The sequence below is a fragment of the Ptychodera flava genome, chromosome 7, assembly GCF_041260155.1.
Source record: "Ptychodera flava strain L36383 chromosome 7, AS_Pfla_20210202, whole genome shotgun sequence".
NCBI lineage: Eukaryota > Metazoa > Hemichordata > Enteropneusta > Ptychoderidae > Ptychodera > Ptychodera flava.
The window spans coordinates 35,832,833-35,855,294 of NC_091934.1; the positions used below are offsets into that span (position 1 = coordinate 35,832,833).

At 36.7% G+C, this 22,462-nt stretch overlaps 1 protein-coding gene and 1 long non-coding RNA gene across 3 annotated transcripts in view; one reads left to right on the plus strand and one right to left on the minus strand.

Moving 5' to 3' along the window:
* The window catches only part of LOC139137422 (multiple epidermal growth factor-like domains protein 6), a 118,821-nt gene that overhangs the window by 9,646 nt on the left and 86,713 nt on the right, over positions 1 to 22,462 (minus strand). For both annotated transcript variants that reach the window (XM_070705517.1, XM_070705518.1), the window contains exons 11-28: positions 15,428 to 15,565; positions 14,953 to 15,075; positions 13,989 to 14,111; positions 12,726 to 12,848; positions 12,265 to 12,399; positions 11,565 to 11,693; positions 10,850 to 10,978; positions 10,406 to 10,540; positions 9,335 to 9,469; positions 8,655 to 8,780; positions 7,420 to 7,548; positions 6,681 to 6,809; positions 6,056 to 6,184; positions 2,695 to 2,823; positions 2,272 to 2,400; positions 1,490 to 1,618; positions 994 to 1,122; positions 279 to 407 (exon numbers count right to left, since the gene is read on the minus strand). In XM_070705517.1, the coding sequence (XP_070561618.1) occupies positions 279 to 407; positions 994 to 1,122; positions 1,490 to 1,618; positions 2,272 to 2,400; positions 2,695 to 2,823; positions 6,056 to 6,184; positions 6,681 to 6,809; positions 7,420 to 7,548; positions 8,655 to 8,780; positions 9,335 to 9,469; positions 10,406 to 10,540; positions 10,850 to 10,978; positions 11,565 to 11,693; positions 12,265 to 12,399; positions 12,726 to 12,848; positions 13,989 to 14,111; positions 14,953 to 15,075; positions 15,428 to 15,565 (2,328 nt within the window). The remainder of the gene's footprint in view (positions 1 to 278; positions 408 to 993; positions 1,123 to 1,489; positions 1,619 to 2,271; positions 2,401 to 2,694; positions 2,824 to 6,055; positions 6,185 to 6,680; positions 6,810 to 7,419; positions 7,549 to 8,654; positions 8,781 to 9,334; positions 9,470 to 10,405; positions 10,541 to 10,849; positions 10,979 to 11,564; positions 11,694 to 12,264; positions 12,400 to 12,725; positions 12,849 to 13,988; positions 14,112 to 14,952; positions 15,076 to 15,427; positions 15,566 to 22,462) is intronic.
* LOC139137423 (uncharacterized) overlaps positions 13,412 to 22,462 on the plus strand; it is an 84,703-nt gene continuing 75,652 nt past the window's right edge. The window contains exon 1 of the long non-coding RNA XR_011553383.1: positions 13,412 to 13,527. This is a non-coding gene — a long non-coding RNA (uncharacterized lncRNA). The remainder of the gene's footprint in view (positions 13,528 to 22,462) is intronic.

Genomic DNA, 22,462 nt, shown 5'->3' on the forward strand with positions numbered 1-22,462 from the left:
ACTGGTGATGTGCAAGCAGCTCTGAAGGTGATATCTGATCGGTAGATTGTCACCATTACAGCAACTTAGGAAGTCTTAAACTAGGGTTATACTCTACTTGTACTTGATTGGCTGTTTGGAAATCAATCAATAGGAACAACTGATTGGAAAAATCTTCTGGGTGCTGCATATTAGCCCAACATTTTGCCACTATATACTCTTTATAAAGTAAAATGCCAATCTTAGTTTCCAGAATGACTAGTGACAGATTGTTATACAAAGATATTTTTGTAGGTTACCTTCATCACAGTATGGGCCAGTCCACCCTGGTTGACAATGGCACGTTCCATTGATGCGGTCACAGATACCACCATTTTGACACAGACACGGCAGCATGCATCCTGGGCCATAGTATCCTGCTGAACATTCTGTGAACCATATGAAAGTTCAAACAATGACTTACAGCCAATCAGACAGCCTGGAAATTGTAACTCACTAAGACAGCCAATAGAAAGCCTGGAAATTATCCCCCACTTGCAAACAATGTCCAAAAGACTTTGTCACAACCATTCAATGCTCACATAAAAAGTAAAGTTGTTCTATAGTTAGTGTTTTAATTTCACATGATAATTTCTGAGGTAGGCCCTTTGGTATATATTCTATGATAATCATACCCATGAATTTCTGTGAAAATGAATTTCCATAGGAGATAAAGCTTACAACCTTCTGATGCAATGATATAAATTTCAAATTCAATATCATGAGCATACTTGCAATCTGTTTTATAAATTGAAGAGAAACAAATAACATGGTTTGATATTTATTGTTGTACTAATCCACTTGTCAGAATTTGGGAGTAAACAACTCCATTAATGTGGTGTGACAATAGTCATGATCTGGCTGAGTGCAGTTGCCACTTGACAAACTTTGGTTGTAAAAACTCCCACAATCAAATGGAACACTGGTCACAGATTGTATGTTACATGCAGGTATTCAATGTAATAGTTTACTAACCCAGTTCACATGCAAGTCCCATCCAGCCGGCGGTACACGTACACCTGCCAGTCACATGATTGCACTCAGCACCATTACGGCATATACAGTGCTGGGCACAGTTAGCACCATAGAAGTTCTCACTACAAACTGAAAAATAAGATGAAACATACATAAGTATCTTGCCTTTTACATACTCTCCATCCCATTGTTCTTGATCATTTTGATTTTTTACAACTTCCAATGGTATGTTTTTGCTTTATTGGAAATTCATTATGTGAATATTCTACATTCACTAAATATAATTTTGGAAATCAGACAAAAACTATTTTACAGATGGAAAAAACATGCTGGAATACACAGAAAAAGTAACTGATTATTGAGATTTGATGATAAATTGTATATTCACTCAGACAGTTACATAATTTTCCATTAAATTCCTGGCAAAACACATCACGTAACAAGCTCCTGAATTTTCCATAAAATCACTGGGAAGACATTTCCAAATCTGAGTTACCTTCATCGCAGTTGGCACCCTTCCAACCATTGGCACAGAGACATCGTCCAGTTACATGATCACAGGTACCGCCGTTCTGACAATCACAGGTACCAGTACAGTTGATGCCCCATGTATTGTCACTGCATACTACAAAGTAATGTAGTAAATATGGATTGTTAAAAATAACAGAGTCACAGAACTTGGGAGTTTATCATTTCATTTTATCTTTGTTTGGAATAAGCTGGGTGAATAAATTTGTAGGATCAATTAATTTTGATGTATTAGAATGATTTTTGGTGGATGACTGAAAAACGATGGAACCTGGGAAAACACTGTTCAATTTTGATTTCCTAACACTTTATAAGTAAACAATATCTGGAGCATTTTGTCTTCTAAACTAAATTGTCAAACTACTGACTAAAAAATCCTTTCTGACAATTCATAACTTCATAGATGGTCTGGAATAAGTACAGCCATTTGCAAAGTTTCGCAAAATCCTCCTCCTTTCATTTAACATTGATTTACAATATTAATAACAAAAAGTTAAGCTTACTTTGTTTTGCTAGACATTCCATATTGAGAAAGGTAAATATGTAGGTGATACATAGGTAATATGTATGTAATATGTATATATGTATATAGATATGTATATAACATGTAGATAATATGTATACAATATGTAGGCAATATGTATATAATATGTAAATAATATATTAGATCTATGTAGATAATATGTACTAGGTAATTTGTATATAATATGTAGGTTATATGTAGATAAATATAATGAGTGAGTATCTTACTTTCTTGACAAGTCTCTCCAACAAATCCTGGAGAGCAATAACAGTCACCATTGATATGATTACATCTAGCACCATTACCACAGCGACAGGTTTCTTGACAATCTATACCATGGTAACCTTCAGGACACGCTGTCAAATGTGAAAACGAAATATTATCATACAAACACAAAATTAGAATACAACACAAATAAATGATTAGAATTTCTCAACAAAAGCAGAACTTGACAGTAATTACTCACCATGACAGAGGTCGAATCACACTTGTGTGATACTTTCTATATTAATAGCAACTCCTTTCAGAGAATCAGAAAATATTGATATATATCTTAACATTGTTTTCTTGAAGCCTAAGTTTTACATAAAAGAAAGTTGAAAATGAAAGCAAGATTGATTGGTATTGAGCAGTGTTGAAGATTATCTCACCTCTGTCACAGATGGTTCCTCTCCAACCAGCAGTGCAGGTACATGAACCACTGATGTGATCACAGAGGGCGCCATTAGCACATTCACATGGCTTCTTACACATACTACCATAGAAACCATTGGGACATTCTGAATATCAAACATAACAATACGTGATTACCCTGATCTGATTCTGAAATTAATGTCTGTGAGAACAAACTCAATTTTACCAAAATACATGAAAGTGGCTATATCAAATAATGAAATTCCAATCAGCTTTCAAAGGAACATCTTCATAAATTTTCCTAATTTCATGCAAGGTTTTAAAAAGGCTTCATTAAACCAAACAGTGGCTTTTTAACAGTAAAAACTGAATTTTAGAATTTAAAGATCAAAAAGATCATCACATACATGTTTTCATAATCTAACATGTTCTCATAATCTATCATCAGTAGGATGTTACCCCTTACCGAAAATTATTTCTACTGCAAATTTGCCGTAAGTTTGCTGCAAATATGCAGCAAGCATATAGCTTGCAGGAAGGAGTTGCAGAAGTTTGCAGGTAGATGTGACCCTCCTGCAAACCCTTAAGTCAGTTTGCAGCAAATTTGCGGTAAACGACTAAGTTGCTGCAAATTTGCGGCAAACCATATTATTGCTGCAAATATGCAGCAACAAATGATTGACATATTTCCCACTATTTCATTACCAGGGAATACACACTACAGTACTGTTGCACTTTGTGACCAGTCATGTGTAAGCAACATAAAATTGATCTTTCATTTATATTTTATGTTCATTTATTTCATAACAGACAATCCACTTTTTAAATTATAATAACTGGTAATGCTAGATAATGAACAGCTTCAGTTATGCTGGTGAAAGCATTGCATGGATATAGAGTGCATCTATAGTATATACTGTAGTGACATATGTAATAAAAGTACCCTTTGACAATCCGGTTGGGTAAATTATGGTTGGATCGAAAACTGAATTTTAGGGAAACAAATTTTTGAAACAGGGACTTGTCTGTCTTGCAAGTTACACCCTGTATTTTCTGCGAATGATACCAAAATGCAAACAGTTTCGAACGAAATGTGCGTTTGATGATGGTCTGTAAGGACACGTCGTAGACTTTTGTTACTGCAAATCTGTACAGTAATGTTTCCGCTACTACCTCCAAGCAGAGTAGTGGCTGTGCTCCAAGCTATTCATCCCATCAATATAGTACATGTATACGGTACGTACAATGCACTGCAGCTTACAGTCTGTCCCATCGATGCCGCTGACAAAATCTCGCCTTCTGATAACATGGGTCGAGGTAAAAGGCTTTTGTCCATGTTTTCAGCGTTAGAGTTATATTGCCGAGCACAAATTTGAGGTTTAGGATTACACTCCATCCCGAGTCGCTGTACGAAAATTCAAAGCGCCGCTTCACCAACGTCCAACACGTCCTGTGTATCAGCTGCGAGCTGCCGACATGTTTACACTCTCCGGTCACGGTTCATCAAGGTCAGTTCGCGCATTGATATTGATTCTTCGTGCTGAAAGAATTTTTACTCTCTTTTTAGTCTTTCTATGATAGAAATAACCATTTTCATTAAACTAATAAATTAAATACTATATTAAGTATGAAATATAACGGATTGGTGCAGATGTAGAGTCAATTCCAGCATTTAAAAACGGGACTACATTATCAATCGCGTAATGATTTATAGATCGCACTTCCGTTATCGTCATGAGGCTTGATCGGCGCGAAGTTAGATTTTAGTACTGTCGGCTGTGTACTTGTGAGCAGGAAGTTTTCTAGTGGACAATTTCGTGATCTTTCTATGGAATCGCCAGCCAAATGATATCACATAGTTGCAAAAACATGTATACAGTACCAGGGACAGGCGGAGTTCTAAATTTGTGAACGCGAGCGGCAGTAAAGATGCCGACTATATTTTCTGAGTACGGTATTTACACACAGCACGGTGAGACCTGCAACCGGACCGGGAATCGTCCAGCGTCTGCGAGCCGTTCAGAAATGTAAGTCAATGTACCGTTCGTCTGTACATCGATCCGATCGTTGTATTGCAATCTTTACCTAAAGATAAATTTTCGTTGAGTACTGATTCATACTGATTCACTTTCGTTTCACAACAGTTACTTACAGTAAGTGCTGAGATATTTGCAGATTGTCGCCGTCGTGTATGTAAACAACATACGGCGAGTTGTCCGCTGTCGGACATTTAATTTCGATCATGAATATTTATGCATTTTCTGCTTCAATTTTTCAACTTGATTTTGTCTCATTTTCAAATAATTATCGATTTCTTTCATGAAATTTACAATGTTTGGTCAAACGGTAAAGACTTACACTCTTCCCTGAACGATTTATATTTTTCAGAATCCATTGCTGGTACACTAAAGGGGACAAGAAATTCAGAGAACAGAAAGCCAAATCGCAGCCTTTGACAGTAATGTAAATGTTCATGAAACTTCTCAAGTCAAAAGAAAATCTTGACATGATCATGACACTTATGTGGCATGAAATGAACATGGCATATAAAATAATTGTACCACAATTGTATTTAACCTTTTTTTCTCTGTCATCTTTTTGTTTATAATAACTTTATTTGCGCTGACCATTGTTTCTCGTGAAACTGGTATTTCAGAGTTTAGTTGGATAAATAATATTTATATATTGGCGGACTGTGGACAGCACAAGATGTGTTTTATCCAACTAAACTCTGAAATACCAGTTTCACGAGAAACAATGGTCAGCGCAAATAAAATAATTTGCTGTATGGAGTTTGCGGCAAATTTTCAGTAACATTCAAATTAATTTGCCGCAAGTTTGCTGCAAGGATTGTGCCGCAAATTTGCTGCAAAGAGTTTGCAGCAACGTTGCGGCAGGGAGTTTGCTGCATATTTGCAGCAAGTTCACAAGAAACCTAATTTGCATCTGAAAAATGAACCACCCGCATATTTGCGGCAAATAGTTTGCTGCAAATTTACTGCAAAGCTTGCGGCAAATTTGCAGTAACAGTTTGCGGGAGGCCTAAAATTTCGGTAAGGGACTTCAAACAAGAATTCTCTTGTCTGTACACCTTATAAATAAATCTTCAACTATGCAATTCTTATTTTGTGCTAAATATCGGTTCAATCTGCCCAGAGAGGATACTTTAATATTTTCTTTTGTCACATTCAAAATATACACTACAGAACAGAAATAACATTCTATATATAATTTTTCATATCCATCATAAATGCAAATGTTTCCTCCCTGCCATGTAAATCTGACCTTGAACCCTACAAGAAAAAGAACACACAATCCCATGGTACCAATACTAAAGATTAAACCAGATAATAGATGTGAGAGAGGGGTGAAACTCACTGTCTTGACAACCTGGTCCAGTCCATCCTGGAACACAGATACACTCTCCATCCACTGGATCACACTCCCCGGCATTGCCACATTGACACTGACTGGCACAGTCTTTTCCGTACATGCCAACAGCACAGGCTGCAATCGTCACAAAGAAACAAACAAGTTAATTTTAGACGGCCAATTATCGACCAAGAAGCACTACAGTTAATGATTTAATGCATCTACACTGCTAGATACACATTTCGGTCCTACACCATTATCTACCTTTATACCTGTATATTCCTAGCTATATACCTTTACATACAGCTGTAACTTTTCATAATATTTGTTCCAGACAATAGGCATATTTTCTCAGTCTTTTCCTCCCTAGCTTACATTAAAGTATTAAGTATTACCCTTATCACATACGGCATTGTGTAAAATATGCAATCGTTGACAAATAAATCCAAATCCATTCAATTGTCAACAACAGAATCGGACTTTACACACGTATATATACTGTATAACAGGTTGAAAAATGGACATTTTGACATGATTTTCAGAGTAAAACAAAAAATGTTTCATAAAGACAGAAACAATGACAGAAATTTGGCCTAAAGTTACTGTAGTGGTTCAGTGATGTATTACTTACGTTGACTGCATGTGCGCCCTCTCCAGCCAGGCAGACACTGACATTTGCCGGTGGCTGGGTCACATTCCTCGGCATTCTCACAGGTGCATCTCTGCCTGCATTGTACACCATAGCGACCTTCAGGACATGCTGCAAGTAGAAATCAGCAACGTTATGGAAGCAGCTCTTGATGTAAAATAGCAGAAAATCATTTTTTTTAATTCAGAATTGTGTTGATACCTAGAAGATAATCACGACATTTTAAGTCAATTCATAAAAACATTTGTAGAAATTGATTCATGTAACAACACTTTTCTTTTCCTGTTCCTATTTTGTTTAATTGTAGCTGAAGAAAGCAAACATTTGACATATCTGAATTGAATACTAGAAACTGCCCGGAGTGTTACATCTAACTATTAAAATTACAAAGTCTCCATATTTATTTGTATTTTGTAGTAAGTTTGTTCTTATACCTAGCAATACCATATTCTTCTTTCTCAGTATTATAAGTAAGAGTGTTGACATTTACTAAAGTTGGTTATTTCTTTTCACACCTATTTTATGAAATAAATCTCTTGGCAACCGACAACAAGAAAGGTTAGGAACATTGTAACCCATGGATTAATTCAGTAGCCAAAATCGTAGCAGTAAGAGTGGCATAAAGCTCCATCTAATTTGGGCACAGACCTAAAATAAAACAACTTCTGGATTCCTCTGCTTGGTGTTACCCTATCATTTACATGTCTCATGATTGACTTACACTGACTGCAGTCCACAGTGAACCATCCTGGCCGGCATGTGCAGTCTCCGGTGATTCCATTACAATCAGCACCATTTTGACAGATGCACTGGTTTGCGCAGTCTGATCCCCATCTACCATCAGGACACTCTGTCCAGAAAACATTATCAAGAGAGAACAATGAGAAACCAACCACCTGCAGCTTTCAGTTGCTGTTTATTTGTTTGTTTGTCTTTTTTTTGTTTATCTGACTCTCTAAAGGTGCATTGTTGCTTTTACAGTGCTTTGCAAAATTCAAGCAACATTACTGATGGTAATAGAAGTTCAATGGTTCCAACCAATCAGTTTTAAATCTGAGGTGTCCAAAAAGTTTACAGCTCAGAAGAATGGGAATAACTGTCTTCACAGACTATTAGGCTAGCATAAATGTGATGATTATTAACCCTTTGAATGCTGTAATTTTCCCACCAAAATTTAAATGCAACATTTTGCCAATATTTATGAACTTTTGTGAAATTTTTTTGATAATTTTGTACCAAATGAACATCACATTTCGTTGGCTACATTTTTTTATCAAAGTTTTGGCAAAAACTGGAAAAAATTTGACTAGGCTGTATTTTATAAAGGTGACTCAAATTGACTTTGGCACTCAGAGGGTTAAACTGATCACTACAATTGCATTGATTGAATGTGCAGTGTTGTATGATAAAGCAACAAGAAGTAGACTTGAGAAAACTATTCAGCACAAATTATGCTGCCCAGACATGTGTAAAAGCATGAATTGATAAGGATTTAAACCTTTAATTGTGACCATTAGAACTTTCAGAGTTAAGTTACAAAATTTGATTACATCAGATTTGCTTTCCATTTTGCATGATCAGGATTGTAATTCTCAACATCCTTGTTGTTTAGATTGTGAACAAAACTGCCAAAGATGTGTGTATCTACCTGCCCTGAGAGGCATTGTGGAAGAAGAAGAGATTTTGAAGGTAGTGATCAAGACTAGATGACATTGTGGCCAATTGTATTTGATTTTCGATCACAGTTACAAAAGACTGAACATGAAATTATGGTGGCTACAAAGATTAAATATTTGCAGTGAAGGTAATGATTGACTTGGCTGTCAATCATCTTTGTTAATGCGCATGCTTGAATTCAAAGTAAAGGCTTTCACTATATTAATATTTGTAAGACCCTTGGAGTGCATTACACCTACTTAGGGACAGCGCCATCTAGTGGCAAGTTTTATATGTTACCTTGATCACATTGGCCTCCAGTTGTGCCAGCTTTGCATTCACACACACCACTCTCTGGATTGCATGGACTCCCGCTGCACTGGCAACGTTGAATGCAATTTGGCCCAAAGGTACCTTCCTCACAAGCTGCAATTGAAATGGTTCAGGGTGTAAAACTTTTTCTATCTTTTCAAAGAAACATGTAAGCTATGACATTGGTGTTTTGGAAAGCAAAGTAACTTCCCGTCTATTTGTCCACAAGACACATACCAATGATTGTAGCCCTCCTGTATCTGAGTGGTATTATCCAGCGGATGAAAACCCTCATATTTTTACAGGGATTAGGATAGCTAATGAAGTTATAGGATGATCACTGACTGGACAATTAAACTACCAAACACTTACTCCAACCCTATGCAGCTTGGACTAGTGCATGGTATGTCCTGTTCATGGATGTCAAAGAGATATTTATCGCTATATCATGATGTTTATTCACAGAATTCTCACCCTGGATGACACTATGCATGTTGATATGGCCCACTAAAAGATATATGAAACCATTTTTCTAAGGAACCATGCATACTAATGACATGTAAATCAAAGGAATGTCTCGAAATATGCAACACAATTCATATCTTTCCAATGTCTACTTCTTGTACATGTTGATATTACATGTATGGTACTAAGTTTGTTTAACTTACGTATTTCACAAGCTTCTCCAGTAAATCCTGGTGGACAGTGTCTCATACACTCCCCATCAACATTGTTACAGGCTGATGTATCCAAGCATTTGCATTCAAATTGGCAATCCTTACCATAGTAACCAAAGTCACACTCTACGGAAATGAAAACACACCAGAAATCATTACTTTCTTATCCTATCATTGCATTGTTCTAAAATTAAACTTTTTCTAAAAATGAATCAACAACTGGCCATGCATATTTCTAATATGGCCTGTATATTGGCACAAAGAGAAAGATACCTGACATTACATATTGGCCAGCATTGCCTACTCCATTCCTTTAGCAACAACATAACATTCTCCCCTCCATAATGCTACACTTTCACCCCTACAATGTAACATTCTCCCTTCTATAATGTAACACTCTCCCCTCTGAAATGTAATACTTTCACTTCTACAATCTCCCCTTGACAATGTAGCACTCTCCCCTTTACAATGTAACTTTCTCTTCTACATTGTAACATTCTCCATTCTATAATGTACTACTTTGACTTCTACAATGTAACATTCTCCCTTCTATAATGTAACACTCTCCCCTCTGAAATGTACCACTTTGACTTCTACAATGTAACAATTTCTCCCTTCTATAATGTAACACTCTCCCCTCTGAAATGTACCACTTTGACTTCTACAATGTAACACTCTCCCTTCTACAATGTAACACTCTCCCCTCTGAAATATAACACTTTCACCTCTACAATCTCCCCTTGAGAATGTGGCACTCTCCCCTTTCATCCCTCTACAATATAACTTTTAACTTCCACAATATAACTTTTCCCTTGACTATGTAACACTTTCATCTCTACAATCTCCCCTCTGCAGTAAAACATTCTCTCCATTACAATGTAACTTTTACTCCAACAATGTAACATTGTCCTTCTAAAATGTAACACTCTCTCCTCTACAATATAGCACTACCCTAGTATAAACTCAACAACACTTCATCTCATAAATTTCTTCTCACACAACCCATACTTTTGAAAAGAAAAGAGATACAACATAACAAAACACTTTATCAAAATGGGTTACCTCTGTTGCACTTAGCTCCTTGATATCCAGGTTTACAGATACAATCTCCGGTGACTGGATCACAGCCTTTGGAATACTCCTTGTTACATTCACACTCCTCAACACAACTTCTACCATATGTGTATGGGGGACAGACTGAATCAGAAGCAAACAAACTCATTATTTAACCATAAATTCAAGCTGAGCCTGCAGGATTTCATCAGAAAATTATTGTGTAAAGTCAACCCACACATATTCTCATTGCCAATAAATGACTAATTTGGACATTTTCCCAATAACACAATTGAAAACTTTTACTGATAATCGAATATGATCCATACATTGAAAAATATTTTATTAATTTGTTAAACTTGTGACAGATTCACAAATCCTATGGCAAAATATTAGAGATCAACTGAAGCCTGGTAAGTAAACAGTGTTGAGTATGAGATATGATAAACATACCATGATTACAAAACTGGCCAAAATAACCTGGCTCACAATCACACATCCCAGAATAACGATCACAGGTGCGGCCCTCAAGGCACAAACATCTCCTTGTACATTCCTCGCCATAGAAACCAGGAGGGCACCCTAGGAAAGTGAGGAAATAGAAATTATGAATCCATCACTTGAGTTTGTGTTGACTGTTATAGTATTGCATGATAGATGATGCATATAATTGTATATTAATCTGAAATCTGACTTTTTCTGCCAATGTGCTAAGACCTGATGGTCAAAAGTTTCAACACAATATTGGTACGTGCATGCTCAGCAGTGGGAATAAATATTTGTTTTGTTTCAGTAAAACTTGAAATATATTTGGAACATACTGATTAGTTCCAGGTTCTGTGAAAACATACAATAACATTACATATAGTCAAATATTGTAAATATCAGCTCTGTATTATTTCAGTTTTTGATTAATTGGTACTTTGTCTTTTGACAATAATCCTTTCACCCCATTATCCAGTGTAGAGGTTCACCATCCTATAGAATATAATGGTATACACCAAATTATGGGAAGAAGAGATAAACATTACACTTAAGTTTACAAGGCAAGCAGAATATCATTTGAATAGATTTGTGATTGACTGACTGACTGACTGATTGATTGATATACTGATTGATTGATTTATTGATTGATTGAGCTCAAAAGTAAACAGCTGCAGTGACTTACCATCGGAACAGTCAATGCCAAAGACGTTGGGTGGGCAATGACATTCACCGTTTACAGGATCACAAGTGCCGCCATTTTGACACGTACAAATCTCATTGCAGGCCTTTCCAAAGGTACCACTAGAACAGGCTGGAGATTTGGAGTTTGACAATAAGAACATCATTACAGTGCATTCAACGGCAAATATAAACTCTCTATGCACAACTTGTGTGCGGCACAGTGTGTGTGGATGATGTATGTGTTAGCTCACTCTACTATTTGTCTTCTACTGAACTCAACACTGCTGGAATGTGTGTGATTAGTGTATACTTTGGTTCCCTTTACAGACATCCACAAGTACCATTGATAACAAAGGCTTTGGGCAAAACTGTTGTGATGCATGTAAAAGTTAGTCAAGCATGGAGTAGCATGGCAGCTAGTAAACAAACAGCATCATGTCTGGCAACATACAAACATACCTTCACTATCTGACAGCCTACAAATACAAGATATAGTAGCTACACTGTTGCCTAAACTAAACACCTTCCAGGATTGCAACATTTACAAAAGAATTAACAACTTTGTATGAGAGGAATTTCAGTGAAAATGCACAGCAAACTGAACATCTATGAGCGAACTCAACATCTATGCTTAACATATGATCTAGCTGTTACAATAAATTATTTTTCTGAAAGAGATTAAAAGATGAATTTTAACTTACTCTCATTGCAAAGATAACCAGTCCATCCGGCAGGACAATCACAGCCATCAAAGTCAGGCTCTTTGCATGCCCCACCATTGAGACAAGAGTCACAGTTAAACTCACAGTCCGGTCCAAAATAACCTGGCCCACAACCTGTTAAACAAATCAGTTTCAATGTGAAAGTTTTCTTGGAGGAATAAATTTATCTCATTTTTTCTGTGAACTGTAATGTACAAATCTCAAAGGTCTATCACAAATGTTTCAACTTTTTCACAAAAGAACTGAAACCTTTTCAAATGCAATCTCTAAAATTGACAGAGGAGATTTCTTGCATCACTGTACCATTTCCTCACAACTTCCTTCATAATTTTGTGCAATAGTATTTGACGGCAAAGTCACTTTTGGTCACTGAAGTGTTATTTACACTAATATCTTGGGGCTTTGAAAACAAAAAAACTCTAAAAATAAAGATGTCTTACGTTGTGATTGTTGTCCTATGAGTTCACGATTTCCATCAAATTCGTTCAAATATTGGAACTCATCGAGGGGCCCACCAACTCCAACTTGTGGTGGTGGTCTTGTACGTAATACAGGTTCATTAACTGGGGGAAAAAAGGGAAGATATGTGTGTGTATGTGTGGTGTGTGTGTGTGTGTGTGTGACAGAGAGAGAGAGAGAGAGAGAGAGAGAGAGAGAGAGAGAGAGAGAGAGAGAGAGAGAGAGAGAGAGAGAGAGAGAGAGAGTTTTATTCCAAGTGACTTAAATAGTTTCAACAAGTTATATCTATTCACTATTAGTACACAACATCATGAGTTTGACAGATCTTCAAAATATTTAAAAACATTTCTTGCGACAGCGATGACCAAATAAAGATCCAACTGTCCGAGGGCTCGTGACAACACAAATTTTTTGTCTTCATGCAAGATTTTATCAGCTGTACCAAAACAAATATTGTTGTGTGCATTGAATGTAGGCAATGGTCCTACCCATCAGTAAGCTGGAAGATATGTGGTACAGTTTGATGGGGGCTAACATGTTTGATATTTGATATTTGTTGACAGCTCAAAATAGATAATGAAATCTGCAATTCTGAAGCAATTGCAGGTAACTTTGATGCCTTCCCAAGATGTAACAATTCTGATTCACGTCAATGGTAACTTAGGTTAATGCTGATCATCTCTGGTGGCAGAAACTTTTCCACTCCGTGAAAAGTGTTTACAAGATTGCCAATTGTTGTGTATGTAGATGTGACACAGAAACTTCATGTCAATGATGACAGAGGTAAGTACTGATTTATCGAGCTGAGTAGTCATCAATAGTACTAAAAGATAAAATTTTCTGTTTTGTAAAATGGCAAAAAACTTCCTGAATCTGCAACAGTTGCTGAGACTGCTACCTTTAACCCTTTGAGCACCAAAGTCAATTTTTGTTGCCTTTAAAAAATATATATCCCAGTCAAGATTTTTGCCAAAATTTTGATAAGAAACTGCAGCCGATAAAATGTGATGACCATTTGGTTCAAAATTATCAAAAATTACAGAAAAATTCATAAAAATTGGTAAAATTTTGCACTAAAATTTTGGTGGGAAAAATTACAGTGCTCAAAGGGTTAAAAATGACCAACATCAAGTTTGAACATGGAGGTTTTTCTTTTCGAAGCTAATAAAGTCTCTGTGGCTGTTAAGAAAACTTAGACAGGTTCAATGCTGAAAATAAACTGCTTATATGACAAAATGACTTACAGACACAATGTTTTCCATCTTGATGGAGCTCATATCCGCCTTGACATTGACATTCATGTGAGCCAACAGAATTGACACACAGGTCTTCACAACCTCCATTGTTGGCTAAGCATTCATTGACATCTATGGGCAAGAGAGAAAAAACCAAAGATGTAGAAATTAAACTTCTTGTACAAATTCTGCCATATTTGGCATTTCTTACTACTTTATTTTGTTGTAATAGGTTTCCAAAAGAATTAAAACAGTCAGAGAATCAGAAAATAAAAGTAAAATTGTGAGAGTTTGAAAATATCCCTTTGATGAAAATTCCACTCTTGCTGCAGCAACATGTTTGAAATCTACTATGTTTTGAAATTCAAATATTGAAAATAAAACAGGCTTCTACAATTAATCATGCCTTCTTTTCCAGAATTAATTTGTCAAATATAACGTAAGTATTAAAAAGCCCATGTATCAGAAATGGTATGACCACCAGAGCAGACTAACTGCAAACTCTGGCAAGAACATGACGTTTCGTGGTATTACCGTAGATATATTTTGCAAAGACGTTATATGAGCACATGAGCACCAGACATACTTTTTTCGACAAATGTTTTGGATAAATACTATAGAAGATATATGGTAAAATATCTTCATGGTATACAATTGCATTACTGTGATGTCAGCTCTGTTTCAATTACATGTTGATTCAACATTTTTTTAAAGTTTTTGAAATACCAATATACTGTATATGCCAATATATTAATATATCAGCACATTTTAGGTAGGTGATTTCTCTAACCATAATTTTGATCGTGATCCCTTATTTTGATTTTTGATTTTACACAGAGTTGGTTTAAAGTTTCATCGAGAAAAGTTTGAGCGAGGGTACGGTTTTGAGGAATGTATTACCATGGTCAGTACATATGAATGTAGAACTGTGTATAAACACGCTAAGAATGCTTAAATCTGTACGCAGACTTACCATCACATTGGCATCCATCTGTATTGAGTCGGAACCCTTCATTACATCCACAGCTGTATCCTCCTTGGTTATTGTTACAAACCTGTTCACAACAAGCCTTAGATAATTCACATTCGTTTTCATCTGTGACAGGAAAAGAACAAAAATCCCGCTTCAGTTTTTATCATTATTAAACGCTACTCAACACTTTCCAAAGCGACTTTCTGACTACATCATAGCTTCTAAAATAATAATTTCATCATAAAACAAATCAATTTTCACATCTGAAATCAGAATATTGAACTCCAGTAAAAAGAAAAGATGACAAACTTCAAAATCTGTAAAGTAACTCCTGAGCAGGATGCGCTTGAAGAAAAACAAAGGTTTTGACTTTATGCCTTGAGAGGGCGCTGATGAATCCCCACTTTATATAGGGACAAGATTTATTTGCATGTAAAATAGTAGCAAAACTCAAAAACATGCACAAGTTTTTTACCTTCACATCCCTTTCCATCTGCCATAAGCATATACCCAACATTACAACTGCAAACTGGTCCACCAGCCTCATGCTCACAGTTGTGCGCACATCCGCCGTTGTTGTTTTCACAGGAGTTAACAGTCTCAATATCAATTCCTGCATGAAAAAGAAAATTTGTAAAGTCATTACAAGCCAGAATTTTGTCTTGCTAGTAGAATTTCTTCCTGAAGCAGGTTTACAAAAGTGCAGTCATTGTAGCTGCAGAAAAAATCTTCAAACCTGCAATACACTGTCTAAATCTGCCTGTGAAAATTTTGAAAACTCAAGTCCATACTTAAATATCAATGGAGATTTTCAAAATCAACACTCCATCTCTTCTTCCATTACTTTGACCAAAAACAGAATGGACAGACAGAAAAAGCCATTAGAGCAATAGGAAACCTTTTAAAGGGATGATTGCTGTAACTCTTACTGTAAATAATATTTTTATTTGTTTAATGAGACAAATATGCAATAAATTAAGAAGTAATAGCCTTGCAAACAGTACAATTTATATTACATGTAATTGCTGACAATGTCTTTCTAGTATGGGCTGAAACTCAGCTACAAACAATAACAGGCTATGTTAAAAAGTTGATCACTAGGCCCTTAAGCATGATTCTGAGAGTAGAACAAGAAACTGTTTTACACACAGAATGAAAGTTACTGAACAAGTCATCAAAAGTCAAAGCTGATCAAACTTCAAAGAGAAGATTAGATCCACCCTGCTGTGCAAAAGAAGACAAAACAAAGTGCCTGTCCATGAATTCCTATAAAGTTGTATTAACCACCCGCTTACTAACGGCTTTTATCTGTCATGTGAAACAATCTTCAGGATTGTTCTGCAGGGCCATTGCAAATTTAATTGACAACCACACTGGGATCAGACATAAAATTTACAAGGTTGAAAACTACCCATCTCCAGAATAACTTAAAGGTTCTCCGTCTCTCTAAGGTCCACTTATGGTAACATACAACACTATCAGTTGAGGTTACTGTCAGATTAATACATGGGCATTTAACCTCCATAGTCTCTTCTGATTACTGTCCATTTTCCAGATAGACAATATCTGTGTCTGTTGTTACGTCCTGGGTGGCCGTGAAGTCTGTAGATGTTAAGGCACTACCCCTGGGGTGAAACTGATAAAAACTGGCCAAGTGTTGCAATGGTTGCATAAGAACTAGGAAAACCCAACAGTGCAACCTTACTGCATAGTCCTTCAACAGTCTATGCTAGAGCTGTTGTCCCTGCTAGATCACGTTTCTCTACACACTACACAGTCATAGTCTGTACGTGTACTTCACGGTGAACACTAAAACATGATATACTCCAGTTTCAACAACTTGAAAGGGGATTACAGTTCAATCTTGCTGGATACAGAACCCTACGGTTCTCAGATAGACTCACTTCTTATAGTATATGGGAAAGACAACTATGCGTTTTCCCACAGTTGAGCCACTCAACAACCGATCAAATTCAAATTGAAATTTTAAACAGCGAATTTCAGACAGCTTTCATCACAGAACCCCAGCAACTACTGGAAGGAACTGAAGTTAACAATTGATGTGGATCCTGCAAATCATGACTACTTCCTATTTTTACTCTCTTTTTTTCTGTGACGTGACAAACAAGGACTTGTGGACATAAAAAACTGACGATGGTCAATGGAGTTTAAACTTGACAAACGAATCCATCATTTCAACTTTTATTCTATTGTTGAAAATAAACTAGAACAAATTGCTCAAATGCTTTGCTTCCTGTCTCGGATAGAAGAAGACAGCTACAATGATAGAGTTATCAACACTACTGATTTTTTTTCCATTTTCAATGAAAAAATTCAGCCTAATTCTGTTGATATCTAGTTCAATGAATGATACAGCCAGCTGAGTGGGTTAATAGCTGGTACACTTGCGCAGACAAAGGTTGACTGCTGATCAATGAGGGGGAAGTTTAGGGGGGAAGGGGAGGGAATTGAGGAGGGACGAAAGAACTTCAGCAATTTATGGAAACAAAGGAGACACTGTTGCTATACAAAAGTCTGAAGGACAAAGTAAACAGTTACACTCTCTGTATTTTTCTCTCCTCAGGTTTACACTCTGTCATTCACCCTGAGGTCTATCAACTTAACACTGTCATGCAATAGTCTAGACACTGTAATTGTTTGTCTTGCTAACAGTAACCCTCTACGGCACGCCTCACCCATGGCAAATTTTTAAATTGACTTCTAATTTGACATTATAATAACGTCATTTTTTCAAGTTAATCATAACATTAAAGAGACTTTCAGAGGGTAAGGTTTGTGGTGTTAAATTGTCAGTCAAAGAATCTTTTGTTTCATTCTCATCATCTAAAAAAAACATCATTCTCCTTATGATTGACAGACAGTTGTTGAGGTTTGCTGTTCACCAATGCTACATTGTTAAGTATTGTCACCTTTATAGCAAATCAAAGCTTTAAGTGAAGGAATTGCAGAGGTTTTTTTTTATCCGTGGGGACACTGGGCACTGTCTTGCTGCTTAAAGTTTGACAATGAAATCAAATCTGAACACAAAGCTACAGTGACATCCAGTAAAAACCCCAAGTACACACTTTTCTTGTTGCCACAATAAACACTTCAACACATTTAGCCTGAATGTTGAGATATCTTCTTAAGGTAGAATGCGCCTCGGGGACAGATATTCAGACTCTCAAACTTTTACAATGTCATTCTGATACACCTTGTTGTGGGGGTTCATTTTAAAGATCTTGGGGTAAGAAAACTTTTCATCATATAAGTTTTTTGTAAATTGAAAATTTTATTTATATCCATAGAATTAACACGGGGATGGTGGCCATTTTGAATTTCAAATATCGATAAATCTTGGGTAATTTTTTCTCTAGAACAAAAATTTGAATGGTGACACCCAATTTTTATTCTTGATTTTCAAAGAAAACAGTCCAAAGATTCCTTGAAAATTTGAGCAAAAATTTAATCTTTCACTTTCAAGGCACATGCTACCTTAAATTTTGACTCTAAACTCTTTCACAATACCCTGATATTGGAGGTCATACAGGGAAACTTTCAGCAGCTGAAAATCATAAACATCAAACAAACACAGAGTATCTCAGCACTGTTACCCTTGCAGTTTGTTTTGACTGCTAATTATAAAACTCCAATTCCTAATGTAAGCAAATTTGTTTATAATTGGGACTGACATTTGGTTTGACATGATCCCCGGTGAAAACACTTCTCTGGCTCTTAATTGTTATCTATTGGAGTTTGATTGCCAGACTGAGATATCTGTCTGCCACTACACAATCAACTCAATTTGTTTTCTTTCACTTATGTTGTTGTTTTTGCCTTTGCAAAGGAGGTTGCATGATAGCGGCTTGGTAAGAAAAACAAAGTGGTTTGGAAACTCAAGTTGTGATTCAAACGCTCAAATGAACTGCTGTGTTTGGTTTATCAGGGAGTCTTGTTTTTTGACCAGAAGGCATAGTTTACAATACTGTCTGACATTTTTACTGTAGTCAAGATTTCGGACTAGTTTGTTGAAGCTCACGTAAACAGACTTTCTACTACTTTTCATGAAACCTGGTCATTTGCCAGGAAATGTCATACTTAAAGCTTCAACTTTTGATAACTTTTTCGCCACTTTTGGTTTGAATGTCAACCACAATTTCTTGTTCTACTCGCAAAAGTATGTTGAGATACACAGTATCAGCTTGTCAACTCAGCCTGTACATGTGTAAACTGTATAGCTATTGCTGAAAGGTGAATTCTGGTCCAGACTAGAATTGAAATGTTAACAATAACAGTGCATTTTACATGCAGAGACACTGTTGGAAAGCTAAACAATTTGTGTTTCCACATGCCTTGGGAAGCAGAACAAGAAGTACCATAGTTAACCCTTTGAGTGCCGTAACTGTTCCCACCAAAATTTTAGTGTAACATTTTTACCAATTTTTATGAATTTTTCTGTAATTTTTTGATCATTTTGGACCAAATGGACATCACATTTCATTGGCTACAGTTTGTTATCAAAATTTTGACAAAAATCTGAAAAAAATTGACTGGAGTCTATTTTCTAAAGGTGACAAAAATTGACTTTGGTGCTCAAAGGGTTAATATTAAAAACAAAACAAGTCATCGTTGATGACACAGTCCCCGCTTGTCCATTTTGTTATAATCTTTGGTGTCTAGGTAGCTGTGGTCTAGGTAGCTGTGGAATGACATTGATGCAACGGGTGCATTAGGCCTGTGACTTGCATAATAAAGTAATCTGTGGAACGTTCAATAAATGACTCATCTCTGCCGGTAATGACCACTCAAGGAACTTTTGATTACATCACCCATAACGATGCCCTTACTGCCTCCAGTGTCATGATGGCACATACTATACACATGGTTTGGTGGAATTTTCGAAATGGTATGGGATCGGGTATGTTGTTGTAATCAGCCATTTCGGATCATATAATGAAACAAATTAATGTACACAAAAATGCAGCCATAGTATTTTATCTTCGTATCACGTTTGAACAAAATCAGTCCATCGAGGGATAGTGACCTATGTTTATGTTTCAAAGACATAAAAAATCACACCAAAATTTAAATCAAATGGCTGTCTATTGACCATATGGGTCATAGTACAAATTAGTAGACATGCATATGTATGCCATAGTACTTTATCTTTGTACCAAGTCTCAACAACATTGGTTAAAGAATATTTGCATATGATTAAGCCTCAAAGACATGAAAAAATCCAAAAATGACCATCTGACAGCAATATTGGAAAAAAATGACAATCTGGCAGCCATATTGGAACATGTCACAAAGTAAATTGACATGTATATGTATGCCATAGTGCTTGATCTTTGTGCCAAGTTTGGACAAAATGGGTGTAATGACCTTTGAATTACGATTCAAAGACATGCAAAATTCCAACAAAATGGCAGTTCTGCAGCCATATTTGATCCTATCGCGAGCTTAATTGATACATGCATATAATGCCATAGTGCTTTGCCTTTGTGCCAAGTTTGAACCAAATCGGTTCAAAAAATGTTTGAGTTATATGGTTTGAAGACATGAAAAAATCGCAAAAAAAATGGCCGCCTGTCAGCCATATTGGATCATATCACGAAATAAATTGGTGTTCATATGAAGGGCATAATGTTTTGCTTTTGTGCCAAATTTGAACAGAATCGGTTCAAGGATGTCTGAGTTATGGTTCAAAGACATGAAAAATCGCAACAAAATGGCCGCCTCACGCCCATATTGGATCGTATCGCAATATAATTCAACGTGCATATGTAGGACATAGTGTTATGCCTTTGTGTCAAGTTTGAACAGAATCGGTACAAGGATCTTTGAGTTATTGTTCACAGACACGAAAAATCGCAAACAAAATGGCCGCCTCGTGGCCATATTGGATTGTATCACAAAATAATTTGACATGGATATGTAGCCATAGTGTTATACCTTTGTGGCAAGTTTGATAAGAATCTGTTCAAGGATGTCTGAGTTATGGTCCAAAGACATGAAAAATCGCAACAAAATGGCCGCCACGCACCCATATTGAAACACATCGCAAAATAATTTGACATGGATATTTAAACCATAGTGTTATGCTTTTGTGCCAAGTTTGAGCAGAATGTGCTCAAGGATGTCTGAGTTATGGTCCAAAGACATGAAAAATCGCAACAAAATGGCCGCCACGCGCCCATATTGAAACATATCGCAATAAAATTTGACATGGATATGAAAGCCATAATGTTATGCCTTTGTGCCAAGTTTGAGCAGAATGTGCTCAAGGATGTCTGAGTTATGGTCCAAAGACATGAAAAATCGCAATAAAATGGCCGCCTCGCGCCCATATTGGATCGTATCACAAAATAAATCGACGTGCATCTGTAGGTCATAGTCCTATGCCTTTGTGCCAAGTTTGAACAAAATCAGTTTAGCAGTGTCTGAGAAACTGTTGATGACGGACGGACGGACGGACGGACGGACGGACACACGGACGGGACCCAATCTATAAGTCCCCGCCGGACTTCGTCCGCGGGGACTAACTAGTGAGAAAATTCTATCTAAAGTTACAGCTACTAGAAGTTCAAGACGGCAAGGTTCTAAGGGGCTGTGGATAATTAAAACTTGTGCACGGTAAACGCAACTTCTGTGTTTGGGGGAGGGAGGAGGTTTGGTTGTATTTCGATTACCGTGCACAAAAATCGCACTACAAGTTTTCCTATCGCAACATCTCGCTACACGTTTTTCTGTATCGCAAAATATGGCGCTACTTTGTTTGGCGTGTACCAGGCCAGTACGGCACCGACGCTACGGCAGCATTCCTTTGACATACATATGAATCAGTGCACGAGTAAAATAATGTAACAATTGTTTTGGATACACTGTTTCATTTCATTCTATTGGTTGCTTCATTGTTTAGTCGGCGCTGAACAGAGATTGATTTTAGAGGGGATGGGGGTGGGTTCGCTAGCGTATGCGTGATTTCATAGCGACGTAATTACCGATTGCTGGATGCAGACACAGAATAAGGCTTGGTTGGATTTTCGCACATCCAAACTTTCGCTTAGGGGAGGGGGGTTGAGGACAAACGCACTTAGTTTCATTTGCTGTGCTCATGTCTTAATTATCCATGGCCCCTCAGGGCGCAGTCCCACTCACACTACAACCAGTGCCAATCTTACAAGTTCTTCATTTCAATGTGATCTGATAATAATGATCACAATCATAATTGATGTCGATGATGATCATGATCACTTGATGATGATGATTATTATTATTATTATTATGACAATGGTATTTGATAAGTCATTGTTGATGACACAGTCCCCACTTGTTAATGGGTGCTTTGATTACAGGTCCTCAGAGAGGATAGAGTCCTCTTCATTAGGTCTGTGATAAAAATACTTTTGAATAAATTCGCTTGATACATGTCTGAGTTGTAGTTCAGGACATGAAAAATCGTAATAAAATGGCCACATGGTGGCCATATTGGATCGAATCACAAAAC